Below are 25,395 nucleotides of genomic sequence, written 5' to 3'. Positions count from 1 at the left end.
ATGGTTCGGGCGGCGCGGAAAGAGTGGCTGTGCGGCGTGGAGCGGAAGAGCCTTCCGCTTCCTGGGCGGCCATCTTGGATTTCTTCCCCGGGGAGGCTCCGGAGGGCTCTGTAGCGGTCGGAGACCATGAAGCCCATTCCGGCGGCAGCGCGGTGCCTCTCGGTGAGTAGCAGCGCCCTGGAGGCGGCGGCGGTGAAGGGGCGGGAGCCCGGAGCAAGACAGGCGCCTGGGCCGGGGAAGGCCCGATGGAGGAAGCGCAGCGCCCGCTTCCCGGGAGCGACCTTGACTCGGGCCTTCGACCGGGGAAGGAGGGGAAAGGGAAGGCCGGCGCCTCATCCATCTCCGGGCGCCGCTCCTCCTTCTCAGCAGCCGCTTTGGGGAGAGAAGAGGGTGGTGGCAGACCCCTCTTCTGCCGGGAGGCTGAAGGTCGCTGCAGGAGCCCCGAGGTCGGCCTGCCCCTGGAGCCCCAGCACCATCGGAAGCGGTCAGTCGGCGTTTCCCCTTTTGACGTACGCAGGACAGAATGCTGTTCGCTCCGGCAGGGGGAGAAATGACCGTTGAAAACGAAGGAAAGAAATCCCCGCACGGAAACACCCCCCAGACCACAAATTAGTCTCTAGGGACAACGGCTAAGCTATTTTTTTTCCGTAAAAAAAATTACGCATCGCTTATTGCAAACAACGGCAACACATCCAAGTGCTTTACAAAAAGAGGAAACCAGAAAATTCAGGAGAAATTGCAAGAACAAGAAGCTAAAAGCAGATTAAAATTCACATCAGCGTTTCTAACTAAGCATCAGGGTAGGGTTGTCTAAGGTAAAAAGGTAAAGGACCCCTGGACGGTTAAGTCCAGTCAAAGGCAACTATGGGTTGCGCCGCTCATCTCACTTTTCAGGTCGAAGGATCCGCTGTTTGTCCACAGACAGGTTCCTGGGTCAGAGCAATAGGAGCGCACCCCGTTGTGCAGATTCGAACTGCCGACCTTCTGACCCGCAAGTCCAAGAGGCTCGGTGGTCTAAACGATGGTTTTTAGTGAATGTCTGCTTGATATCCATAGACTTCGAACATGGACATTCTTGTTCCTGGCATGTTTACTTTGTGCCAGTTATTTATTTATAACGTAGTACATATATTCTCCAGGGAACTCAAGGAGCCATACATATTTCTCTTACCCAGTTTTATCCTCACAACAATCCTGTGAGGTAGTTTAGGGTGAGAGGCAGTGTTAGCCCCAAGGTCACCCAGTGAACAGCATGGATGAGTTTGAACCTTGGTCTCATAGGTCATAGCCCAACACACTAACCACTACAGCACATTGCTTATCTTTCAAATTTAATTGGTTGAAGAAGAAGAAGAAGAAGAGTTTGGATTTGATATCCCGCCTTTCACTCCCTTTAAGGAGTCTCAAAGCGGCTAACATTCCTCCTTTCCCTTCCTCCCCCACAACAAACACTCTGTGAGGTGAGTGGGGCTGAGAGACTTCAAAGAAGTGTGACTGGCCCAAGGTCACCCAGCAGCTGCATGTGGAGGAGCGGAGACGCGAACCCGGTTCCCCAGATTGCAAGACTACCGCTCTTAACCACTACACCACACTGGCTCCTGTGTATGGATCTAGCTTACCATTGTTTGTTCTCTCTTATTAGAGGAGATTTTATTCTCTCAAGACTGCGCCTAAAGTTGAAGCCCCTGGAGGAGCAGAGCGGTCAAAAGTACTGCTGCACCCCCAGGATCTTGAGGTTAGTCTGAAGAGGAAGTTATTTTGCATTTTGATATTTCTGCTAATTAGAGCAGCACATAGTGGAGCAGTGTGATTTCACGTAGACTGATGTGTCCTCTTTATAAATGCAGATTGCAAAACTACCAAATGGCTTGATGATTGCTTCTCTGGAAAATTATTCTCCAGTTTCAAGGATTGGTGTCTTCATCAAAGCAGGCAGCAGGTATGAGACCACCACCAATTTGGGAACTGCTCACCTGCTCCGCCTTGCATCTAACCTGGTGGGTTTCTTCTTCAACTTCTTTGACTTTAGATTAAGGAAGCAAAGTGTTATATTCAGCTTATTTAGTGTTGGTATCCTAAAAGTGAAATTGGGAGGCTGGAAAGGGTGGGGAGGTGAGTGGAGTACTTTTGAAATTCTGGAAAAACAAACGTTTGTGTTACTGTGTTAAAAACCACAGAGGAGAATACTTTTTGTTATTTTCATAGGAGGAAAAAAATGGTGTCAATACAAATTCAAGTAAAATCATTCTCAGGCTGGCCTGTGTGTAGCATCTACATGATGGGTTGCCATTTGTCCAGGCAGTGACCATGTGCTTTTGAGTATCATTATACTGCACTCTCTTGGGTATCCCTCTTTTTTTTTTCCTGCCTCCACCCAATCAAATGTATAGCCTCTCCTATCACTTCTGCCTTATGGGCCATTTGTTGTTGCTTCTGCACTGATCTTACTTGTAGGCCTCACAGAGGTTGGCCACTTTGAGAACAGGATGCTGGACTAGGTGGGCCTTTCAACTAATTCAGCCAGGCTTTTCAGTTAGTTGGCTTTAAAAGGCAAGTGGATAAATGCATTGAGGATAAGGCTATCAATGGCTGTTCATCTTCATTCCTGTGTACTGCCTCCTAGAATCAGAAGCACCATGTCTCTGAAAAACGAGAGGGATGCTTCACTCATGCCTTGTTTTTTTGTTTCTCATGAGACTCTGGTTGGCCATTGTAGGAAACTGGATGCTGAACTAGAAGGACTTTTGGTCTACTCTTATTTTCTTTTTATTTTGCTCCTTCTCTAGCCTTTTTTGCCCTTTCCTCACTCACCCTAAAAAAAAATCTCCTTCCCATTCCTCATTTTCTGCTCTTACTTTCTTTTTCTCTGCTGCCATGACATCTTTAGGCAAAGACAGAGCTGTCTTCAAGCTGTTTTTCTAAACTGGCTCCTTCCCAGACTATGCCCAAAGCAGATTGCAGGGCAGCAGAAATAAGTTTCTCAGCCACCCTGCCCTGAATACCTTACCAAGGGGCCTCTGGTGGGTGGCATACCTCTACCATCACTGAATGTCCCATTGCCTCCAGCCCTGAACGCTTCTATCGCAGGGCCCCTCTTGGGCACTCAACATGGTGTCACAAGAAGTCAAGGAGGTGGCCATAGTGGTCCATGCCAGCGACTGGCACAAGGCTTGGAGAACCAGCAGTGCTGCCTCCTCTTCTGCACCTGAATGTGCAAGGTGCCAAGAGTTTGGACCAGCTGTTTGTGTCCCTTTGCTGTTTCTTCCTCCTCAGCTGGAGCAGCATCAGTTTACAGTGGTGCCTCGCAAGACAAAATTAATCCTTTCCGCGAGTCTCTTCATCTAGCGGTTTTTTCGTCTTGCGAAGCAACCCTATTAGCGGATTAGCGGATTAGCGCTATTAGCGGTTTAGCGGCTATTAAAGGCTTAGCGGATTAGCGGCTAAAAGGCCATTAGCGGCTTAGCGGCTTAGAAAAAGGGGGGGAGCGGAAAAAAATCGGAACACTCACAAGACGTTTTCGTCTTGCAAAGCAAGCCCATAGGGAAAATCGTCTTGCGAAGCAGCTCAAAAACGGAAAACCCTTTCGTCTACCGGGTTTTCCGTCTTGCGAGGCATTCGTCTTGCGGGGCACCACTGTATTTGAAAGTTTTGGGCTGCACCACTTTCCATGACCACCAGAGGCCCTTGGAGAACAATGTAAGACTGCTTTCTTGTTTTAAGGAACAGCAAATTAGCCTTTCTGAATCTCAGCAGACCCTGCAAATGTATCCAAGTAAACATCTTCATTTTCTAAAGAAATGATTTCTTCCCTTAAGGAGGCCCTGCTGGCAGATATTTCTAAGGACCTGAAACTTAAAAGGACCTGCAAGCACAAAAAATGTGTCACTCTTCTCCTTATTCTCCTTGTCTCTAATTATTCCAAAGGCTTAGCTGGCTTTGAGGAAAACCTCGCTTTATTAATGAGGAGGCTCTTAGCCAGAGCACTAGAAGGCTATTAACATGCTCTAGCACAGCTGCTCCTGGGTCCCCTGAGCAAAGTGGAGGCTGACCAGCTGATTAGCAGCAGCCACCACCTTCCACTACACACCTGACGTGCACGGCAGCAAAAAAGTCTAGGCTGGCTTGCCTGCTCCTTTGCCCTAGTCCTGCAAGCAGGAACAGAATGCAAGAGCACTCTCCTCACTTGTGATTCCCAGCAACCGTGAAGGTTGAACGTTGAACTTAGTCATCATGGCCAGTAGCTCTTGATACCCTTATCCTCCATGATTTTGTCTGATCCTGTTTTAAAACCACCACATTCTATCACTGGTATCCGGGTGGAAGAAAAGGAGGTGCAGTCTTGCTACTTTCAGTTTTGTCTGGTTCCAGCATAAGGATTAAGTATATAAGCCTTCTGAATTTCCATAGGGTGTTTATCTTGCAGCCTAACACTGACTTAACCTGCTCTGGCTTATTATACCTGAACAGTTTAGTGATGCAAGCATTAGCTGTGTGTATTTGGTTACAATAGCCAGTGGCCAAGTTAAAACATGGGCTAGATATGACTGAAGTTTTGTTTTGATGCCTGCAGTTGAAAGTGTAATGTTGGTTTTTCTACAGACTACAAAAGGAGCTTCTGCCTTCAAAATCACCCGTGGTATTGAAGCTGTTGGTGGTAGCCTAAGGTTTGTAATTGTTTAATGCTCAACTGTGTTTTGAATAATTATGTAGAAATGGTATTCCTCCGATTATGGCAGTTCATAGTTGGATGACTTTGAATAGCCCAAGGCAGAAGTACTGAAAAATAAGGGTGGGTGAGTTTTTAAAAAGTTGCACTTCCCCCTGCAATAGTTCTTTCAAAAATGATTCCCGGTTTCATCCTGCAGTTTAATTATTTTGTTTTATATGTGCTTCCTCAAGCATGTTGGTATGTAGAACCATAGCACACGGTTCAACAGTGGTGATATCAACGTGGAAAGGAAGTGTAATGACAGTGAAAGAGAGTCCTGTATTTTTCATATAAGTTCATATAAACCAGGGGAAAAGGGGTCATATCTCTAGAAACATATGACCTTGCTTGGGGCATGATTCTCGCTTAGAGTGAGAAGTCAGGAGTGGCTGTGTCTCAGTGGGACAGTGCAGGCTTTGCATGCAGAATGTTTTTGGCTCAGTTCCCGGCATCTCGAGGAAGGACTTGGAAAAAGTCTAGTAAAAAATCTTGGAGATTTTGCCAGACTTTGTAAACAATACTGAGCTAAATAGACCAATGGTATGAAACTTCCAGTGTTCCATCTCCTTTACTGCACCTGAAGCTGGGTTGCAGATAGAGCTGGGCAATATATTGATATATTGTCTAAAACCACTTCGAAGTTCACATCATGATAATTGTTTCATAATATTTGAGCTGGCAATATTGTGTGAATCACAAAGTGTGTAAGGGCTAGGCCAGTGATGGCCAAACTTGGCCCTCCAGCTGTTTTGGGACTACAACTCCCATCATCCCTAGGTAACAGGACCAGTGGTCAGGGATTATGGGAACTGTAGTCCCAAAACACCTGGAGGGCCAAGTTTGGCCATCACTGAGCTAGGCGATATCTGGTTTTCAACACCATGATAACTCACCAGCTAAACACTGCAATGTTATCACCAGCTAAACGTTGCAATCTACCACAATGTCTAAAATAAGGAAGGAACTATACAGAGGTGAACAGGACAATGTCCAGGCAACTGCTACTGCTTGGGGGCCTAAAACAGATAAATGACAATCTTATCAATCATCACACACTCAGTTTCATCAGCAGGCAAGCCAAAGTGAATCCCAGTAGGACTTTTGGTTTTGGGCTTGCCTACCAAATGGTGATATTCAGGACAATCCAAAGTATGGCGATGAGTCAGTGAATACAAATAATGTGGGACTGCCAGCAGACCTGCTAGGAGGCAGAAGCAGCTGGCCATGATGGTGGTATGTGTTAGCAGTAGTGGTGACAACCTGCAAGGCCTGGTGGTGGCGGCACAATCAGTGGTGGCCTGCGAGTCCTTGTGGCGGCAACTGGACGAGGCAGCTGTAACAGCGGCTTTTATCTCCTTATTTAATATAGTGTTATTGCAGACTCTTGTGAATCAGAATCACATGGCTTGTATCTGGTGCTGACCATACTTGGAGTAAACCAATTGAAATTAATAAACATGGGTAACTTGCGTTCATTAATTTCATTGGGTCTACTCTGAGTAGAACTTGATCGGCTACAACTCTTATGTCTTGTTTTATGTTTCTCAGTCAGAAGAGTTTTAGCATTGCATAATTAGTAGTTTATTATACGGTTGAAAGATAACTATTCAAGGGGACTCTTACAATAGGCGGTATACATGTGTACTAAATCTGCATGTGGGTATTGTGGTTTAAGGTAGAAAACATTAATAACAAAACATTTAATTGTAAGCAAGCCCACAATAAGACTGTAAACAGAAGGAACCAGTAACCTCATATCAACTTTTGAACAATGTACTTTTTCTTTTTTTAGTGTGACATCTACCAGAGAGAACATGGTTTATTCCGTTGAATGCCTGCGTGACTATATGTAAGCCTCTAGATGTGTAGCAAATCAGTTTTCAACGCATTCTGTAAGCATTCCCATTGATAATGCAACAGAACATCATTGCATAAGTAATTTTTTGTTCCTGCCCTTGAAATACACAGTTTGACTTTATTCTGAGCTATAAATAACATGGCACATGTTTATCTGTGGATCTGTTCCTAAAAGGATTGTCAGGAAGAAAACACATCTATTAATTCTGCCCTTGTTCGTTGCCTTACTCCCTGTCTCTCTCTCCCCCTGCCCCCCCCCGTCAGTATTTTGATTGATTGTAAGCTTCTTGGTCCAGGAGCCGTGTGTGTTTTCCTTAAGGTGCCATGTAGAGACTAGGTAACTTTTGAGCCCAGTCTTAAATTCTCAGAAGGAATGCCATTGAAATTCGTGCTAACCCACTTACCTTTGAATTTTTATATTTTAACATCAGCTTGCCCTTGATCTGCTCTCTAATATTTTGAAGCCTCAGTTGTTTGATCCTTTCTTGATACATGATGTTCTTCCTTTATTTAGTGATACCGTTTTGGAGTATTTATTAAATGTCACAACGGCCCCAGAATTCAGGCACTGGGAAGTGGCTGAGGCCAATCCCCGTTTAAGAATTGACAAGGCGATTGCCTTTCAGAATCCTCAAGTTGGTGAGTGTTCCTAATCTGCTGGGGGCTACGAGGAGTATTTCTTTTAAGATTGTACAAGTATGAAACAATCCTTTTGAGTGGAATAGTTTCCCCCTGCCTATGGGTGGATAGCTTGTGTGCCCTCAACAACTGATACAGCTTTAAATTAATGATTCCATAATCTTTTATTGCTGACATTTGCAGTGATAAAGGGGGCAATGGAGTTCTTTCTTTAAAAACATTATTCTCTGCCAAGCAGAATTTAAGGAGCAGCATTTTTTTAAAAAAAATAATAATAAACAAATGTAGGGCTGCTTTTTAGTGGAACAAAGGTATGTGTGATTTAAATCTGAGTGGACCCACACTAGGACCTTGGATATGCCTAAAACTATCTTTTCGATCCTTACCCAACATCCATGGTCCAGCAAACTATTTTGCAGATTGTTTAGACAGAGCTAAGTGACAGTTTGTTTCCCCAAGGTGGATTTGATTTGCATATTCTGCATGAACAGGGGCTTCCCCTTAGTATTGAAGGGGAAGCTCCACACAATTGATGAAAAACACATTTCTGCAGAGCACAGCTTGGGTACAAATGATTCACTACAACAAGTAAACAAACCTTCCATTGTCTTATGCATAGGTGTTCTTGAAAACTTGCATGCAGCGGCTTATCGTAATGCCCTTGCCAACTCCTTGTACTGTCCAGATTACCTTATTGGGAAGATTACTTCGGAACAAGTAAGAGTTTAAACAGCACTTACTATACTTAATTATTGTAGATGAAGAGAAGCTTGGCACTAAATACATCAACTTAATTGCAACGCTCGTCTCTTCCCTGCCCTCCTGTTGCTGTTTTGCTTCCAATTCTCATCAGCCCCAGTCAGCACAGCTTATGGTTAGGGATGATGGGAGTTGTAGTCTGGCAACATCTGAAGGGCCAGAGGTTCCCTGTCCTATGATTTATACTTGCTCAGCAAACCATAAGTGAAAACCAGGGTTTGATCCTGGTTAATGCAAGCCATCCTTTGCCTGCTTGAATGCAACTTTGGGTTCTGGAGATGTCTCTTTTCAAAGAAGCAGTGGTAAAAGAACAACTTAAATTTACCTTGAAAGTTTTTATTTGTAAGGAAGATGCCATCTTATTTGAGTACAGTGGTACCTCTGGTTACAAACTTAATTCGTTCTGGAGGTCCATTCTTAAGCCTAAACCATTCATAACCTGAGGCACGCTTTTGCTAATGGGGCCTCCCGCTGCTGCTACTGCAATACTTCTGCTTGCCTCCCGGGGCAAAGTTTGCAACCGGGACCATCTACTTCTAGGTTAGCGGAGCTTGTAACCTGCAGCGTTCGCAAGGAGGACAGTACACAAGGTTCCACTGTAGTGGTTTGGAGGCGAATTTCCTCCCCTATCTGAGTGTATTGATCCTACCTGGAACATTTTCCCTTACTTTGTTTTGGTTGGTTTTTCAACAGTGTAATCCTATGCATGCCAACTGAGAAGCCCCAGTGAATTCAGTGGGGACTTCCCCTAGAGTAAGTGTATTGGGCTGCAGTTATAAAGCATCATGTTGCATTTTAACACTTGTTTCCACAAGCTGTTGCACTTAATCAAAATATTTGTGAAGATGTTTAAAACTGGTGTCACTTAAACCAGTTCTGTTCTGAAATGCCTCAAACGCTAAGGCTTCTTCATGTGCTTTTTTGGAAGTGAAGCACAGTCATAGTCCAGGCAAACAACTTATATAAGGTAATTTTTTTAAAATGGCCCTGGTTGCTCAGTTGGTTAGAGCATGGTGCTGATAATGCAAAGGTTGCAGGTTCGATCCCCCCTTGGGACAGCTGCATATTCCTGCATTGCAGGGGGTTGGACTAGATGAATCACAGGGTCCCTTTCAACTCTACAATTCTATGATTCTGTGATTACCATGTCTTGCTTATGAGCTTCTCAGAAGCATCTGGTTGGCCACTGTAAAAGCAGGCTGCTTGACTCGATAGACCTTTTGATGTGATTCAGAAGGACTCTTAAGTTCTTATTTTAGTTATGTGGCAGAAATACTAACACGCACACCCTCCTTTTCATCACAGCTGCACCAGTTCGTACAGAACAACTTCACAAGTGGCAGAATGGCTCTGGTGGGGCTCGGTATGTAAGGCAAGATCTGTGTCTTGTGGCTGTACTGTGGTCTTTTAAAAGACAAAAACACCTTTTGCCGCAAACCTCTGGGTTGTTCTTCTGACGCTAACGCTGCCTTTCAGGTGTCAGCCATTCTGACCTGAAGCAGATTGGAGAGCATTTCCTAAACATCCGCAGCGGGTCTGGCTCAGCTGGTGAGAAGGCCAAGTATCGTGGAGGTAAATGTGCTCTCTCTTTTTTGGTACCTGCATATTTCTTGATAATTCTATAGCAGTGCTGCTGCATTAGATTGATGGGGTGAGTCCATCCTGCCTTCTGACATCTTGCTGTGGGGCCATCACCCAGCCTTCAAACCTGCTGTACCCCTGCCCCAGCCACTGAATCGTTGCCTTACTCCACACCCAGGGACAACCTTTCACAAAGACCAGAGAATTCCAGCACATGTTATATGGCTTGTAGATTGCTGTTCCCAATAGGCATATTACAGTTCGCTACGTTTTTATCACACCCTTCCTCCAAGACGTTCAGGGTGGGGCATACATGCTTCACAGGAACATAGGGGCCAATGCTCAATGCTAGAACATCTGCTTTGCATGCAGAAGGTCACAGGTTCAATCCCCGGTAATTCCCAAGTACAACTGGGAATGTCCTGTATGAAACACTGGAGAGCCATTGCCAGTCAGTGCAGACAGTTCAATGGTCTTATTCAGCACAAAGCAGCATCTTTTCTTTGGGGGATGAATGGTAGAACATCTGCTCTGGAGAGAACCTTTCCTGAACCCCTGGAGAGCTACTTCCATCAGCGTAGACAATACTAAGCTGGATGGACCCAGTGGCCTGATTCAGTATAAGGCAGCTTCCTAGGACTCCGTGTTCCTAACTGCCAGGCTGGGGCTATTTTGCCATCAAGGCCATCCTTCCCCAATCAATATGGTGCTCTCCAAACTCCCATCATCCCTGAACATTAACCGCACTGGCTATGGCTGATGGGGATTGTAGTCCAAAACAGTTGGGAAAAGTTGATCTAGGCCTTTATCATCTGCTCTTGCTGGCAGTGATCATCCAGAGTCTTGAGTGGGGAGAGGCCTTTCCAGACGCTTGCTGATGTAACTGGAGATGTCAGGAAATGAATCTGGGACCTTCCCCCCTGCAAAACAGATGTTCTCCCACAGTGCTGTTCCTAGTTCTCCTCACAACAGTCCTGCAGGGTGCGAGCATGTGACTTACCTTTCTGTGGATTCCATTGCCATCGCACCACTTTGGCCTGTGCACTTTGACCTGCTGCCTGCTGGGCAAGGGCCAAATTCTAAGGCTGCTGTAGTTTTTCAGGGTACAGAAGAAAATGAATTTTCTTGTCTACTTGATCACCTTGAAAATTCAGTTTCATAATTCAGTAGCCATCATGTGTCTGTTGTTGACTTGGGCCTTAAAGATCTAGAGAAATTCTAAGCTCTCCCTCTAGCATACTTCGTGGCAGTAGCATTAACATCCTATCTGAAAGTCACTTTGGCTTCTCTCCGAATTTGTGTTTTGATTGTGTTAGTTTTCAAACTGCATTCTAGGGAACTTTGTAGTTTCTTAGGAGGTGGCTTGATAACGCTACCAGTTTCATGGTGGGTTTAGGAAGGCTTCTCTGTAGACAATTTGACAGAGAAAATGCTATTATTGCAGGGATTGTTGATGTGTTATGCTTTGATGAGCATATAATGCCTCTTTTTGCCTCTCACTAAGGTGAAATCCGAGAGATGAACGGCCATAGCCTTGTCCATGCTGCCGTAGTTGCTGAAGGAGCTGCTGTAGGAAGTGCAGAAGCAAACGCCTTTAGTGTCCTTCAGCATGTTCTTGGGGCAGGGCCTCTCATTAAGAGAGGAAGTAGCATTACCAGTAAGCTCATCCAAGGTGTTGCGAAGGCAACTGCCCTACCTTTTGATGTAAGTATGTAGGCTTGCACCTGTGATTTTAATGTGAGCAAAAAAAGAGCAGAGAAGTGTCGGGTTGTATCCATTGTAAGTCCTACTCAGGGTAGAACTGTTGACATTAATGAACCTAAGTTAGTTATGTTCAGTAATTTTAGTGGATGGATCTACTCTGTGCAGGTCTAGCATTGGATGCAACCTGTACTGTTTATATTTTGGGAAATGATTATTTGGGAAAAGCATGCACTGGCTGGCTAGTAGCCACCAAGCCAGTTTTAAGGCTCTGCTGCTTAGATACAGTGTCCTGAATAACTCTGGACCCAGTTACCTGAAAACCATTCTTTTTATCTCCAGTGCCTTGTAAGGATGCTACAATCCGCTAATGGAACCTGGTTAGTTTTGCCACAGCCTGATGATTATTGGCTTGTGGTAACATGGGGGTGGGGTGGCTTTTTCACTGGTGGAATGCCACTCCTACTGAAATACGAGAGGTCACATCAGTATTGGCATTCTGCCAACTGCTGAGGACACACCTGTTTAGCCAAGCATTTCCTTGGACTTCTCTTACTGGATTAATTATACTTTTTAACTTGCTTGTTTCTTTTTAGTTTTAATTAAGGGTGATTTAATGTCCCAATGGAATTGTAATTGTGTGTGTTTTTAATTATGGATTTCATACTTGATTGTATAGTTGTTAAACCCAGTTAGAAGTAATTTTAGCATATAAGTGGTATATAAATTATTTAAGTTATTATCAGCAACGATGACAACAGATGTGCGGCAGAAGTCCCTTTGGAATGAATGGAATTTCTATAAGCGGTCTTGTGTTAGAAGCTCCTAGTGGTTTTTGCCAAAGATTTCTACCAGAGCTGCAGTGTTCAGTGCAATTTTATAAAGTGTCTTTGATTAAATGAATCTACGGATTTCTTTTCTAAAGTAATACAAGTAAATTTACAAGTACCTTGGTACTTATAAAGTGTCTTTGATTAAATGAATCTACGGATTTCTTTTCTTAAGTAATACAAGCAAATTTACAAGTACCTTGGTACTCAAACGGCTTGGCTCCCGAACAAATCAGCTCCCAAACGCCGCAAACCCGGAAGTAAGTCTTCCAGTTTGCAAACGTTTTTTGGAAGCCAAACGTCCGACATGACTTCTGCTTGAGTGCAGGAAGCTCCTGCAGCCAATTGGAAGCTGCACCTTGGTTTTTGAACGGTTTGTGGAGTCAAACAGACTCCTGGAACGGATTAAGTTTGAGAACCAAGATACTACTGTACAAATAATTAAAAAACCTACATATGGCAAATGCCCTCTAAGAAGTGGCATTTTCCACTTCTCTCAGACAAGGAGAATTTTTCATTTGAGATTATGGCTTCTGAGTGTTTTAAATTTATGCACAATTACATACATTAACTAAAATATGAACAATCAATAATAAACTAATGATAACCCTATTTCCTAGGCCTATTTCCTAACTCTGTTTCCTATTTTGAATTTCAGCCTTTCCAAACATGGACTACTTTAAAATGCCAAAAAATATTTCTGCATGAAGAAGAGAGCTTGTTGGAATATGCTAACTGAAATCAAATTTCTTTTGCAGGCAGCAGCATTTAATGTGAATTACTCTGATTCCGGGCTCTTTGGCGTTTACACTGTATCCCAGGCTTCAGCTGCTGGGGAGGTAAGTCACCAGTTGGTTTTCTCAGACCAAGTTAATTGGAAGCACGTTCAGTCTGCAAGTTCTGAATAAGGATTTTTTTTAACAATTGGTAGGGTTTTATGACAAATGTGTGTATTCCTGACACTGCAAGGGGTGTTTTGCTTTCAGGAAGGATGTGCTGAAAGTAGAAAATGTGTCCTTAAGTTCCTATTGTCAGAGGGATAGATGTACTTTATGATAGATGTCTTTATGAAACCTCTTGTGGATTAGCTTCTTTTAAAAAATCTCCTTAATTCATATGATTGTAAGTGGGCAAACAAAGTAATCTGGCTCTGGAGAAGACCATAGTGGAAGAACCCAGATTCAGTCCTTGGCGTCTCCAGTTAAAAGAAAGGGATCTAGTAGCAGGTGAAAAGAAGCCCCAGAGACCTGCTATTCTTTCTCACCCACCCACTTTCAATCCACCCATCCATGCCCCTGCAGCTTGCTCAGGGGGTGGGACTTGCATTCACTCCAGTTGGATATTCCCCCCCAGTGCACATTGCAGATGCAGAAGGCCCGATCTGGCTCAGATTTTCCCTGTATACAAATAATGTGAGGACCACACAGAGTGATTCTCCCTCAGCCCTACAAACCTCAAGGGACAGCTCTGGCTGCATATGTCTAATAAAAATTCTAGGTATATGTAAATAAAGTGGGGGGCAGGGGTTGAATTCTGACTTTTGTAGCCAGCAGCAACATATTTTCATGTTTTTGAATCAAGGTAATCAAAGCTGCTTTGAACCAAGTGAAGGCAGTTGCCCAGGGTGGAGTCACTGATGCGGAAGTCACAAGAGCCAAGTAAGTTAGCTTACCAGAGCTATTTTTATGACCTGTTCACAGCCCAAAATCGTATATTATACTCAACCCTCTTTCTGCCCCAGCACACATTCCTGATATTCGGGAATTGTTGATGTACATTTTAATTTGATGTATTTTTGAGTAAAGTAAAAGTTGATGTATTTTTAAGTAAAGTAAAAGCTCTCGTTTTTATATCTAAATAAGAAACGTGCCTCTCATCTAGGACAAATGAGATAGGGTTGAGGCATTCAGAGAAGGCGGCGTAGCTCAGTTGTTGAGCACATGGTTTGCATGCAGAAGATCCCAGGTTCAAACCCTGCTTGTCACCCAGTTAAAAGGTTTGGGCAGCCTAAGATTCTAGAGAACTGCCAGCTGCTAGTCAGAGTAAGCAATATTGATAAGGTGGACAAATACTCTGAATTGGCAAATGGCTGTTTCTTATGTAAAATATACATTATTGGACTACTTTTTTTAAAAAAAGGAGCAGCAACGGAACACTAAAATGTATAGAAAATCTACTTTACTCTTAAACTATGGAAATCTAATAAATTGTTAGGTTTTACATGATTTCTTAAAATACATGATTACAACACTTTTTTGGCCTATTTAACTGAGGGTTGTTTTTCCTCCATGAAGCTGGATTTTCTCTCATGCCTGCCTTGAAGAATGCCTTGTGATTTCCAGTCTCACGGATGACTGTTTTAAAGTAATAGGCATCCTGTAATTTGTCAGAATTACAAAGTGCATTGCAAATGCAAGTAAGACAGTGTAAATAAATGCACTCCACATTATACTTTTCCTGCCGATTGTCTGCCATCATATTTACAGATTCCTAAGCAGGATGCTGTGCTCATTTTCCTCAATGTTCTTGACAGAAACCAGCTGAAGGCAGCTTACTTGATGTCTGTGGAGTCTTCAGAAGGCTTGCTTGATGAAATTGGCTCTCAGGCCCTGGCATCTGGGGCATACACATCACCAAGTGCTGCGGCCGAAAAGATTGATTCTGTGGCCACTGCTGACATTGTGAATGTAAGTAAGGTGCCTGTAGATTACAACATAATCAGCAGCTTTGTATTTAGGATGGTTTCCCCTCTTCCTGTTTTCTGTAGCGCTGACAAAATAGATGACCTGCTTCTTGAGTTGGCCAGCAGTCCTCATAACCCTAATTCTGAGGGACAGGACTTTGCTCCGGTGACTCCCAGTCTCTGGGATACCAATCAGAGCTGTATCTGTGAAGTGTTGACCCTAAATGTTTCCATCCGCCCACACTTCCGATGGCACTTTGCTGGTGTTACCCTTTACGTTTGGGAAGTTTGCAGTCCTCTGTGTCTGGGTTTGCTTCTCATTTTTCTCTTTTGCCAACTGCCACAGAGACCTAGATTTGGTAGAATGCAGAATACAAATATATTAAATGAATACCAACACTGGCTTTCTGCCCCACAAATGGCTCTTCCTACACCCACTGCAAGCCAAATTCTAATCCAGAAGTTCCTTTAAAGCTCAAAAATAGCCACTCATCAAATACAGTGATTCTGTTTGCTGATTCCAAAGCAGATGATGCCTCAGTCGCCTAACATTTTGTCCTCTGCTATCTTTCTGCTTTATTTTTCAGGCCGCAAAGAAGTTTGTTAGTGGGAAGAAGTCAATGGCAGCTAGTGGGGATTTGGCAAACACCCCTTTTGTGGATGAGTTGTAAGAAGTTGAACACGAGGCACAGCCTCAAAATGGACTTTGTTCTAAGACAGTTGTGTTGACTGTCATTATCGTCCTGTATTATTTATGAGCTCCTAATGCTTTGGAGCTGTAGGTTACTTTCAGTACACTTACACCAAATAAAGTGCAGAGCTCATCCTCTTAACAGGATTCTCAGTATCTTTGTGTCTTCTGTATTGTTATGCACTTAAAGCATTTTCTATTGCTCTTACAGCAGCATCTGGTGTTTAATATGGAATTGTGTAGGTTGAGCACAACCCTGAGTATCTGCTTTTTTTGTTCTGAGCCAGTTTGGTCTTGTGACTGTTGAATTGGTTTTGGATCGAGGAAGCCCAGGTTAAAACCTCACCATAGCCAATGGGTTCATTGGATGGCCTTGTGAGAGTCGAGAGAGAATTGTTGAATGCCTTTAATTCTTCCAAAGTTCAAATGCTTAAAGCATTTTAAAACAATGGGGTATGTAAGTGTGCTTAATTAATCGTGCACACTTAACCTGCTTTAGGAACGCAAAGAGCTAGTTGAAATGGGGTGTATATGTACAAAATATAATCCCTCCCTTTGTGGTGATGGAGGGGATTCACAACATTCCAAATTCTTCCTTGGTGTTGACACCAAATTTATTGAACTGTATAAAGCGTTAAAAAGCGGGACTGGGATGGTTTTCTTTCCCCCTTTAAAAGGTAGGATATAAGTAATTAAAGGAGGGGTCAGAAATAAAGTAGGCGTGGATCAATTTGGCACCACTGGGGAAACTTTGGTTGTTACGATAATCCAAGGGGCCTTTGACAAATTTGAGGATTGTACATTGATTGGTGCATGCCATACCATCAGGCTACATGGACCAGAATTGTGGGGTGCAGGGAACCCATTCCTGCATACAGATAATGAATTTCCAAATGTGTGTGGGGCTGTGCGTTGCAGTAAAATGCTAATAACAGAATTCCCTAATCTTTGCTAATGGTTTGGCTAAAAAGTGGCAAGGGTTAGATTAATTTCGAGTCTGGCATAATTCATTTTGAAGTAATACTGTTTCTTACCTTCACAATCAGAAGATGGCCAAGTTCTGCTCTTGCAGTTGTGCTACATAGCTTGGCTGCTAGACTATGTCTATATGAAAACTGACTGCAGTTATTTCTCCACTGTTGAGATTATTCTCTCCCTCCCTCGAAAGAGGGAGCATCACTTCTTTCAAACACCCAAGTTCCCTGCTCGCCCATCAGTTGGCAGAGAGGTTGTATGAGTGAAAATCCAGCTTATAACTGGATCCTGGCAGTGCAAAACTGGATCCAGTTGCCTCATTCAACTTCTTGAGAAACGTTTTCAAGCCAAAATGCATCCGACACAGTAGAGGAGGAAGATGACAACGATGGCGGCGCAACACCTTTTAGCATAGTCCAATATGGCGACGAGGACGTTAAATACAAACTTGAAATGTCAGCATCACTTTCATCTTCAAAATCTTTATGAATGATAATGTCGTTACCAATGTCTGAGCCCACAGTAAATGTGTAGGTTTTCCTTTCAAAGATGTGCCAGTCTTTAGAGATCCACTTGGGTTGCTTAGAAGTTTCAAAAGAAAGTGATGGTACAGCTTTGACATTAGGAAAAGCATCGGCATGTACAGTTCTGTTAACAGGAACCTCAGTGACTTCGGTTGTAGTATAGATCTCATCGGTTGTAGTATAGATCTCATCACTACCGAAGCTGACGACATGGCCCCCACCAATAAGCTCCTCGTCGTCACTAACATGACAGCCGCATTCATAATCTTCAGAGTCTTCGCTGCTCGACCAAGCTTCTTCACTGGTGTAAGTTGACGTCCTGAAATGAACACAACACAGAGAGTCTTGGAAAGCAGTTATGTTGTAAGGATTGCTTCTATTTGATTCATAGAGGGCAGACCAAGATTAACTTTTACCGGTGATCTTTCATGATAGCTATTGAGGAATTTCAACAGCAGTTATTTTCATAATCAACTTACTTTCTCTGCCCATTTTGGCTGCTGTGCAACAGTCTCTGCACTTGGTAGAATTGAGCCTTCTTGGTGGTGGTCCCCTCGTCATGAAACTCCCTCCAGAGATACATTTGCCCAGAGCCAACACTTTGACACCGCGTTACTTGAAAAAGGCAGGGTGGATTTTTAAAACTAAATAGGTACAGTGTTAAGGCTTCCTAGGGACAGTGTTGATTTGTTATGGTGGAAGAGTCTTTGGCATCTTTGCAAGTTTGGGTAAGGGAGAAGGAGGACATGTAAATAAACTTAAGGATGTCTATACATATTAAGACTGAATCTGTGCTTCCTTTATTATGTTAGTGTTTAAAGCTCTAAATGGCTTGCGGTCTTAATATCTGAAAGAACAGCTTTCCTATCAGTGTTAAGATCAGCATAGGGGGCCTTTATAGTTCTACTACCCTCAGATGTTCAGGGTGTTGGTGGTGCCCCAAGTGAGGGCATTCTCTGCGGTAGATCCTAGCTTGTGGAATTCCCTCCTTACAGAGGTGTGTCTGGCACCAATGCTATACAGCTTTTGGAGGATGCTGAAGAAGCATCTCAGGGCGGTGGGTTCATTCCCCACGTTGGGCAAAAGATTCCTGCATTGCAGGGGGTTGGACTAGATGACCCTTGTGGTCCCTTCCAACTTGACCATTCTACAATTCTACAATTCTACAGATCTTAAAGAAGTACTTTGGCCACTTGGGGCATTTAGTAACTCGGGAAGGGGTTGCAATTCAGTGACAGAACATAGCTTTGCAAGCAGAACAGTCCCAGGTTCAATTAAACAGTAGTTTCATTGGAAACCTCTTCCCTCTTCTGGGGGTCTGCTTGCAAAAGAGCTGTCAGATAACCCCTGTGATGCACTTTGAAGTCCCAACAATTGGGGCTTCAAAGTGCAGCATTACCTGATGTCATTGTGATGTCAGTTGATTGGATGGCCTGCTGGGGGGTTGGGAGATAAGGATTTATCCCACTGGCCAAAAAAGGTTCCCCACCTTTTGTATAGACCAGAGGCATGCCTCAGTATATGTCAGCTTCCCCTGTTGCTATACGTTTCCGGTTTGGCCTAGATTATTGCTATCCTATTACCAATCAACATAGCCTACTATCAACACCCTCCTGTATTTTTAAAATAAAGCAGCTGACCCTCTACTCCCTGCACTTCTGGCTTCCGTGCTGTGTTTCCTCCACCTCTTTTGTAACGTAACATTACAAGCTCCTTGGAGATGAGGGAAATTGTGTATAATAATTGTATGCATTAAGTCACTAGGCTAGAGCAGCCTATTAAATATAAATTATGTGCTTGGGAAAAGCTAGTGCTCTGCTACTTCAAGGTCTGCAAACAGTGCTTAGGTGGATTTTGATGTCAAACTGTTGTGGTGGAGACCTCTTTACTGGTTAATTTTGTAGGGTGTGGGTGGCTGCAAAGAAGACTTGCATTGGTGACAGCCATCAGATGAAACACTACAGCTCATCCTTCCGGTAGCTCCCATGACCACTGGCCCCTCTTTCTCATCCTAACAGCTTGGGTTAGAACACCCCTTTCTTCTATCCATAGCTGTCGACTTTTCCCTTTTCTTGCGAGGAATCCTATTCAGAATAAGGGAATTTCCCTTTAAAAAAGGGAAACGTTGACAGCTCTTCTATCCCTTATTTCCTCAAGTCCTGGAATTAGGGGGAGGAAGAGCAAGAACAAGAAGCTTCTGCTAAATGCTACTGGGTACTCTGTTCGTTTCACTGAACGGAGTTATCCCAGTTTATAGAATAACTGTTGCTCCATGTCAAAATAAAAAAATTCCTTCCAGTAGCACCTTAAAGACCAACTAAGTTAGTTCTTGGTATGAGCTTTCGTGTGCATGCACACATGTGATCCTGAATATTAATTTTTTACAAAACACCACTCCATTGTGTGGCATGTGTTTTCCAATTTCTTTTGCTAATTACCAGATGAAACTTTCACAACGGAGCAAGGGAGCAATGCTGCTGCTTCCCTTACATCATTTAACTACTGGCTCATTTTTAGCTGTTCCAAAGTGGGGGTTTGGGACCTTTTTTGAGCCAGATAACCACCTTCCCTTCTGGGCAACCAAACACCTGGGGGCTGCATGCTACTGATGGAGCAGGGCCCGAGGTGCTGCTGCTGCTGCTGCTGTTAATACTGCCCTTCATCATAAGATCTCAGGGTATAAAATACAGGGTGAAAACAGGATTTACAAGTAAATAAGTAAATCAAAACAGCCAAATAATACCCCCCTTCCCATATACACATTTAAAAGTCTGCAGGATATTAGTCAGCCAAAGGCCTGGTTGAAAAAGAATGTTTTTGCCTGGCCCCTAAACTATATAATGAAGGCACCAGGTGAGCCTCACTGGGGAGAGCATTCCATAAATGGGTGGAGCAACACATGCAGATTCCACCTTCACATAGTTGTCTAGGTTCTCTGTGCACATACCCTTCTCGATCCTCCGTCCAGGCAAGCAAGAGGTATTAGCAGAGTTCAAAGGCACCTGCCAGCCATGCAAAAAGATTTAGGATGTGAAGCACAACCAGTGCTCGGGTGGTCTGGGAAGAGTCCCGAGGGCCAGATAGAGAAGCCTGAAGGGCCACATTTCTCCCCAGGGCCTGAGGTTCCTAATCCCTCCCTGCTCAACGTTGACAGGCAGTGGCTCTTCAGAGTTTCTGATGGGGTCTTTATACCCCTTGGAAGAGAGAGCCCAGGGACTGAACCTGGAGTTTTCTGCATGCAAAGTGTATGCACTTCCACTGAGATACAACACATTTCGGGAAGTTGACATGGTCAAATCATGTTACCATTAGATTTCCAACCCTCCCCCGCCTCCCAGCACTCATGACCTTTACCCAAATAGTGAACTAGAAATGTATGGTTTCTTACTCTCCTAGCTTGGCTCCCTTTCTTTCAGGTATGCTGTCGATGGCAGTTTCCCATCGGACTGGTAATTTCATAAATTCCCTGTAAACTTGGATCTGCAGAACGGTCCCAATGAGAGTGGTGTGCAGAAGCTGCCTTAGCTCTCGTAGTGTCCACCCTAGGACATTAGCATGCCCAATTTTAATCAGGATGTCACCTGGAAGGAAAGGAAAGCTATTAGTTTGGGGAAAGTTGTTTGCAGAATGCACTCTTGGCTTGTTTAACCTGGTAGTTCCTACATCCAGTGCCTGCCCATGGAGGTACTCAAGGGTACTCAGTACCAGCATCTCCCCATCCCCACCATATTAAGTGTAACAACATCATGATGAGTACCGTCACCATTTTTTCTTTTTAATAAGATAAAACACTGCCTACATCTCATTGATGTGTGGTGCTGGTCCCACTCAGTATAGACTTGTTGAAATTAATGCTTGCGACTAATTTGGGTCTAATGCAACAAGCAGTGGAAGAGAGGGAGTTCCAAGAGAGAGGTTTTCCTTTGCTGCTGTAAAAGCTCTTTCTGTTCCTACTACATACCAGCCATGCACCCCCCAGGTTTGAGGTTGTTTCCACCTGCTTACCTGGTTGGAGTTTCCCATCTCTTACTGCTGCACTTTTCTCTACCAGGCTTGAGATCTGGATGTAGGGCCCGTTCTGAATGAGGATTAAGCCTAATCCCTGCTCTCCCATTTGGATATTTGTCTTCACAGTGGCACTTAAAGTATGTTCAGATCCACTCGTATCTGAACTGGTATCTTCATCTAAATGAGAAAGAAAGCAATCCACTCTTGTTTGCGCCTGCAAAAGCTTCTGGGCGGACATACTGCTTTGTTAGTGCATGCCCCCTAGCTTCTTGCTGAAGTCCTGTGACTTTTCATACCAAAAATGTTCTGGAGTGCCCCCCCCCCCCAGTGGTAACCCTGGGGAAACATTAAAGGACAACTAATAAAACAGAATGGTGGATAGGTAAAGGGAAAGGGACCCTTGACCATTAGGTCCAGTCGTGGACGACTCTGGGGTTGTGGCGCTCATCTCGCTTTACTGGCCGAGGGAGCCTGCGTACAGCTTCTGGCTCATGTGGCCAGCATGACTAAGCTGCTTCTGGCGAACCAGAGCAGTGCATGGAAATGCCGTTTACCTTCCTGCCAGAGCGATACCTATTTATCTACTTGCACTTTGACGTGCTTTCGAACTTGCTATCCACGCGTCCTGGTGGATAGATGGTCCAGTGTAAAACCCTTAGCAATGCAACATGTCAATGATTAAATACTAGTGATTTAGTCAATGACATGTTGCGCAATGCACTCCCAACTCTCCTCCCACCAACCCCCCCCATCATTCTGGAGGGGTCTATAGTCTAACCCAGGCTTCCTCAACCTCAGCCCACCATATGTTTTTGGCCTACAACTCCCATGATCCCTAACTAGCAGGACCAGCGGTCAGGGATGATGGGAATTGTAATCTCAAAACACCTGGAGGGCCGAGGTGGAGGAAGCCTGGTCTAACCACTGTATAAGTTTCATGCAAGCAAATCAGAATGAATGCTGAATAAACTGGTTGCCTGGCAGAGCCTCTAGTCACTGCGGTAGCTCTTTGAATCTGGTGACACCCAAGAACAAAATCCCTGTTGGATCAGACGGAAGATCCACTGAGTCCAGTCTCCAGTTTTCCACAATGCTCAAACAGATGTCATACTTTTGGGAATTTCCCAGACATATCCGGTATTCAGCCCTTGTAAACAGCGTCTGGGTAGAAATTGCTTAAATGTCCGGGGAAATCTGAATGTATGGCAATCCATGTCAGAAGTGTGGATTTTGGCAAATTTCATTAATAAAGCCCAACAACCTTTGTGTCCGGGTTTTCACTTTTTGAAATATGGCAACTTTACATTTGGGAAGCTTACAGGGAGGGGGCATGCTAGCAACAGCCTCCCCCCCCCCCAACTAGAAACTGGTATCCAGTGCTAGGGTGTCAAAAAGTGAGCCAGCAGTAAATCACACTGTTCAAATTTGGAGTTTACTCTTGGCTGAGTGCCAGGCCAAATAAACACAGCAGTTCATCTCCAGTAGGTCTTACCCCATGAATCAGTGGCTGAAAGTGCCCCCCTCCCCACAGTCATCTAAATCCCCTCCTCCCCAGGGCTTTCCCCCAAGAAATCAGAGACTGTGTTTGCATGCAGCATATCACTGCTCCACCTGTTTCAACCCTCTTCTGATTATGGGAAATGGGGGTGGGGGAGGGGAGCTGGTTGCAACGGGGGGGGGGAGGGAGATACCCATGACTCTTCACCAACCTGACTAATCTCTGCATCTTGGTCTCCCTCCTCCCACCCTTCTGCTTCAGCTACTGTCTCTGAACTTCTCTCTGCCACAGACTCTCCCAGCTCACTAAACCCTGTTGCCTGTTCAGCTTTCAATATCACCTCCTCGCAGTCTTCTCCCTCTGACCACTCATTGTTGTTCCATCACCACTCCCCAGCCTCTGAGACTTCTTTCTTTGGTGGTTCCCCAGCTGGTTCCTCCCACCATTCCTCTGCGTTCAACCAGTCCATGAGGGTGCTCAGGGGTGGAGCATCTGTATTTCACGCAGAATATCTTTGTTTCAGTCCCTGGCATCTCCAGGTAGGGCTGGGAAAGATTCCCTCCCTAAAACCATGAGAACCATCAGTGCTAACTAAACTGTGATAGATGGACCATTGGCCTGATTCAGTATACGGCAGCTTCCAATGTTCATATGGTCAATTACTTTTGAACATCCTGCCTAACAGGTGTGGATAACTCTATCCTCCATTAATTTGTCTAATTCCTATTTTAAGCTATCAAAACTACTGAGCACCCCAACATCTGGTGACAGTGAATTCCAGCAATTAATCTTGCACTGTGTGAAGAAATCCTTTCTTTTACCTGTATTGAATTTGCCACACTCACCTGTGTCCCAGCTGTAATAATCATCAGAGTCTGTTGATGAGGTTTCTTCTTCATCTGCTAAGGAAGAGAATTTGGACATGTTGCAAAGCTCATGTGGCCTAACCCTCTCGGCCAGGTGCGGGAGAACATTTGGCCCTCCAGATGTTGCTGAACCACAGCTTGCACCAGTACCAGCAAGCATGACCAATGGGACAGGGAGGATGAGAGTTTTACTCTGCAACACCTGAAGGACCAAAGGTTGCTCTGAGCACCTTCTCCAAGCATACAATTCTCCTTAGCTTAATGGGCTTCAAGACCCAGTTCCCAAAACTCAGAGTTATAGAGCAAATCAATTTCATTCCAGATGCATTATTTCCAAGGGTTAGGACCCAAAGAACTGTGTGAGACATACTAGCTTTCAAAAGACTTCCCCCAGGAAGCACTGGAGACTGCTGTTGGAGAAATGTGAGCCCCAAAAGCCCCATTGGCATACTGGAATTAGTTGCACAGTTCTTTGGATCCTGGCCACGATACCTGTCTATCAGCATCTGAGAGGTTCATTTAGGAATCCTGAAAACAAGGAGTGTTCATGGAACTACTGAGCTGGAAGGGATCCCAAGGATTGATTGTCCAGTTCAACCACCTGCAATGCAAGAGTCACAGCTAAAGAATCCCTGGCAGATGGCCACCCAACCACTGTTTAAAAACCTCCAATGAAGGAGCGTCCACCACCTCCAAGGTTATCCATTCCATTGACCCACAGCTCTTACTGTCACAATGTTATTCCTAATGTTTAGTTGGAATCTCCTATCTTTAGATTTGAATACATTGGTTCAGGTCCTATCCTCTGGAGCAGCAGCAAACAAGCTTACTTCACCTTCCATGTGATAGCCCTACAGATATTTGAAGATGGCTTTCCTATCACTTCTTTTCTCCAAGCTAAACATACCCAACTCCCTCACCCATTCCAGACCCTTAATCATCTTGGTTGCCCTCCTCTGCACATGTTGCAGCTTGTCAATATCCTTCTTAAACCATGGTGTCCAGAACTGGACACAGGATCCCAGGTAGGGCCTGTGTTGAGATGCAAATCCATAATTCATGGAGCCAAGAGTACTGTATAGGACAATGTGGTCACAATCCAGTGCCATCTCAGTGTCACAGGGACAATTTCAACAGTTCCCATCCAAGAACTGCTGGCATTAATGAGAGCAGAATGTATACACACCTTACATTTAAAGCACATGGCTCCCCCCAAAGAATATTGGGAACTATGTTTAACTAAATTGCCCAGCATACTTAACAAACTACAGTTCCCACATTTCTTTGTGGGAGGTCAGGTGTTTTAAATGTGCTTTGTGTATACAGATGTTTAGAAGAACCTTAAACAAATTCTGGTGTTGTGATTACCTGGTGGGAAATATGTTGCACTTTTGAAAGACAATTTTTTTTTGACAGATGGTCTTCTGATGGATGACCATTTGACAGATGGTCTTCTGATGGATGACCATTTGACAGATGGTCTTCTGACAGACGGCCGTCTGAAGGATGGTCGTCTGATGGATGGTCGTCTGAAGGATGGTCGTCTGAAGGATGGTCGTCTGATTGATGGTCGTCTGAAGGATGGTCGTCTGACAGATGCTCTTCTGGCGGATGACCTTCTTCTGTCAAATGAAGCTCCCATGTCGGACAGCTGTCTTCTGGCAGATGATCTCCTTCTGGCAGTTGAACTTCTTCTGTCAGATGACATCCCTCTTTCATATGACGTTTGTTGCATAGATGGCCTTCTTTCATAAGATGAACCTCTTCTACCAGAAAACCTCTGGTCGTCCATGTTGACAAAGCCTCCGTGGATTCTCTGTGTAGCCAAAGACGGTCAGAGAAATGCCTCTGGAAAGCCTTTTGGGAAGAGACCACCAGCCTACAGTGTCATGTGAAGGGATAACACTACGGTAGGCAAGGTGACATTGATGCCTAGTAACAGTTTAGAATACTAGTACTGTGGAATTCCAAGATTCTTGGAATCTCCAATGAACATAAGAACATAAGAAGAGCAAGTGGGGTCAGGCGAAAGACCCATCTAGTCCAGCATCCTGTTCTCATAGTGGCCAACTAAA

The 25,395-nt window shown here is 44.3% G+C and overlaps 2 protein-coding genes across 3 annotated transcripts; one reads left to right on the top strand and one right to left on the bottom strand.

Moving 5' to 3' along the window:
* UQCRC2 (ubiquinol-cytochrome c reductase core protein 2) lies at positions 1-15,596 on the top strand. The gene is made up of 14 exons (XM_083476141.1): positions 1-162; positions 1,643-1,735; positions 1,848-1,997; positions 4,600-4,664; positions 6,501-6,557; positions 7,080-7,204; positions 7,824-7,921; positions 9,269-9,326; positions 9,440-9,535; positions 11,049-11,248; positions 12,834-12,914; positions 13,657-13,733; positions 14,609-14,762; positions 15,346-15,596. Exons 1-14 carry the CDS (start codon positions 127-129, stop codon positions 15,427-15,429), a joined length of 1,374 nt encoding a protein of 457 aa, XP_083332267.1. The 5' UTR covers positions 1-126; the 3' UTR covers positions 15,430-15,596.
* Positions 14,237-25,247, bottom strand: PDZD9 (PDZ domain containing 9). 2 transcript variants are annotated; one of them, XM_083476140.1, is made up of 6 exons: positions 24,689-25,247; positions 23,300-23,353; positions 20,954-21,133; positions 20,337-20,529; positions 16,484-17,267; positions 14,237-15,108 (listed from the first exon to the last, which is right to left on the bottom strand). In XM_083476140.1, exons 1-5 carry the CDS (start codon positions 25,110-25,112, stop codon positions 16,742-16,744), a joined length of 1,377 nt encoding a protein of 458 aa, XP_083332266.1. In that variant the 5' UTR covers positions 25,113-25,247; the 3' UTR covers positions 14,237-15,108; positions 16,484-16,741. The 2 variants fall into 2 exon arrangements, with proteins under 2 accessions (XP_083332266.1, XP_083332265.1); XM_083476139.1 differs by having other exon boundaries at positions 23,300-23,356; positions 24,689-25,214.
* Between the last annotated feature and the right edge of the window lie 148 nt (positions 25,248-25,395).

The sequence above is a fragment of the Podarcis liolepis genome, assembly GCF_965112155.1.
Source record: "Podarcis liolepis genome assembly, chromosome: 14".
NCBI lineage: Eukaryota > Metazoa > Chordata > Lepidosauria > Squamata > Lacertidae > Podarcis > Podarcis liolepis.
The sequence above is the reverse complement of the archived record's forward strand: the minus strand, read 5'-3'. Positions and strand labels throughout refer to the sequence as shown.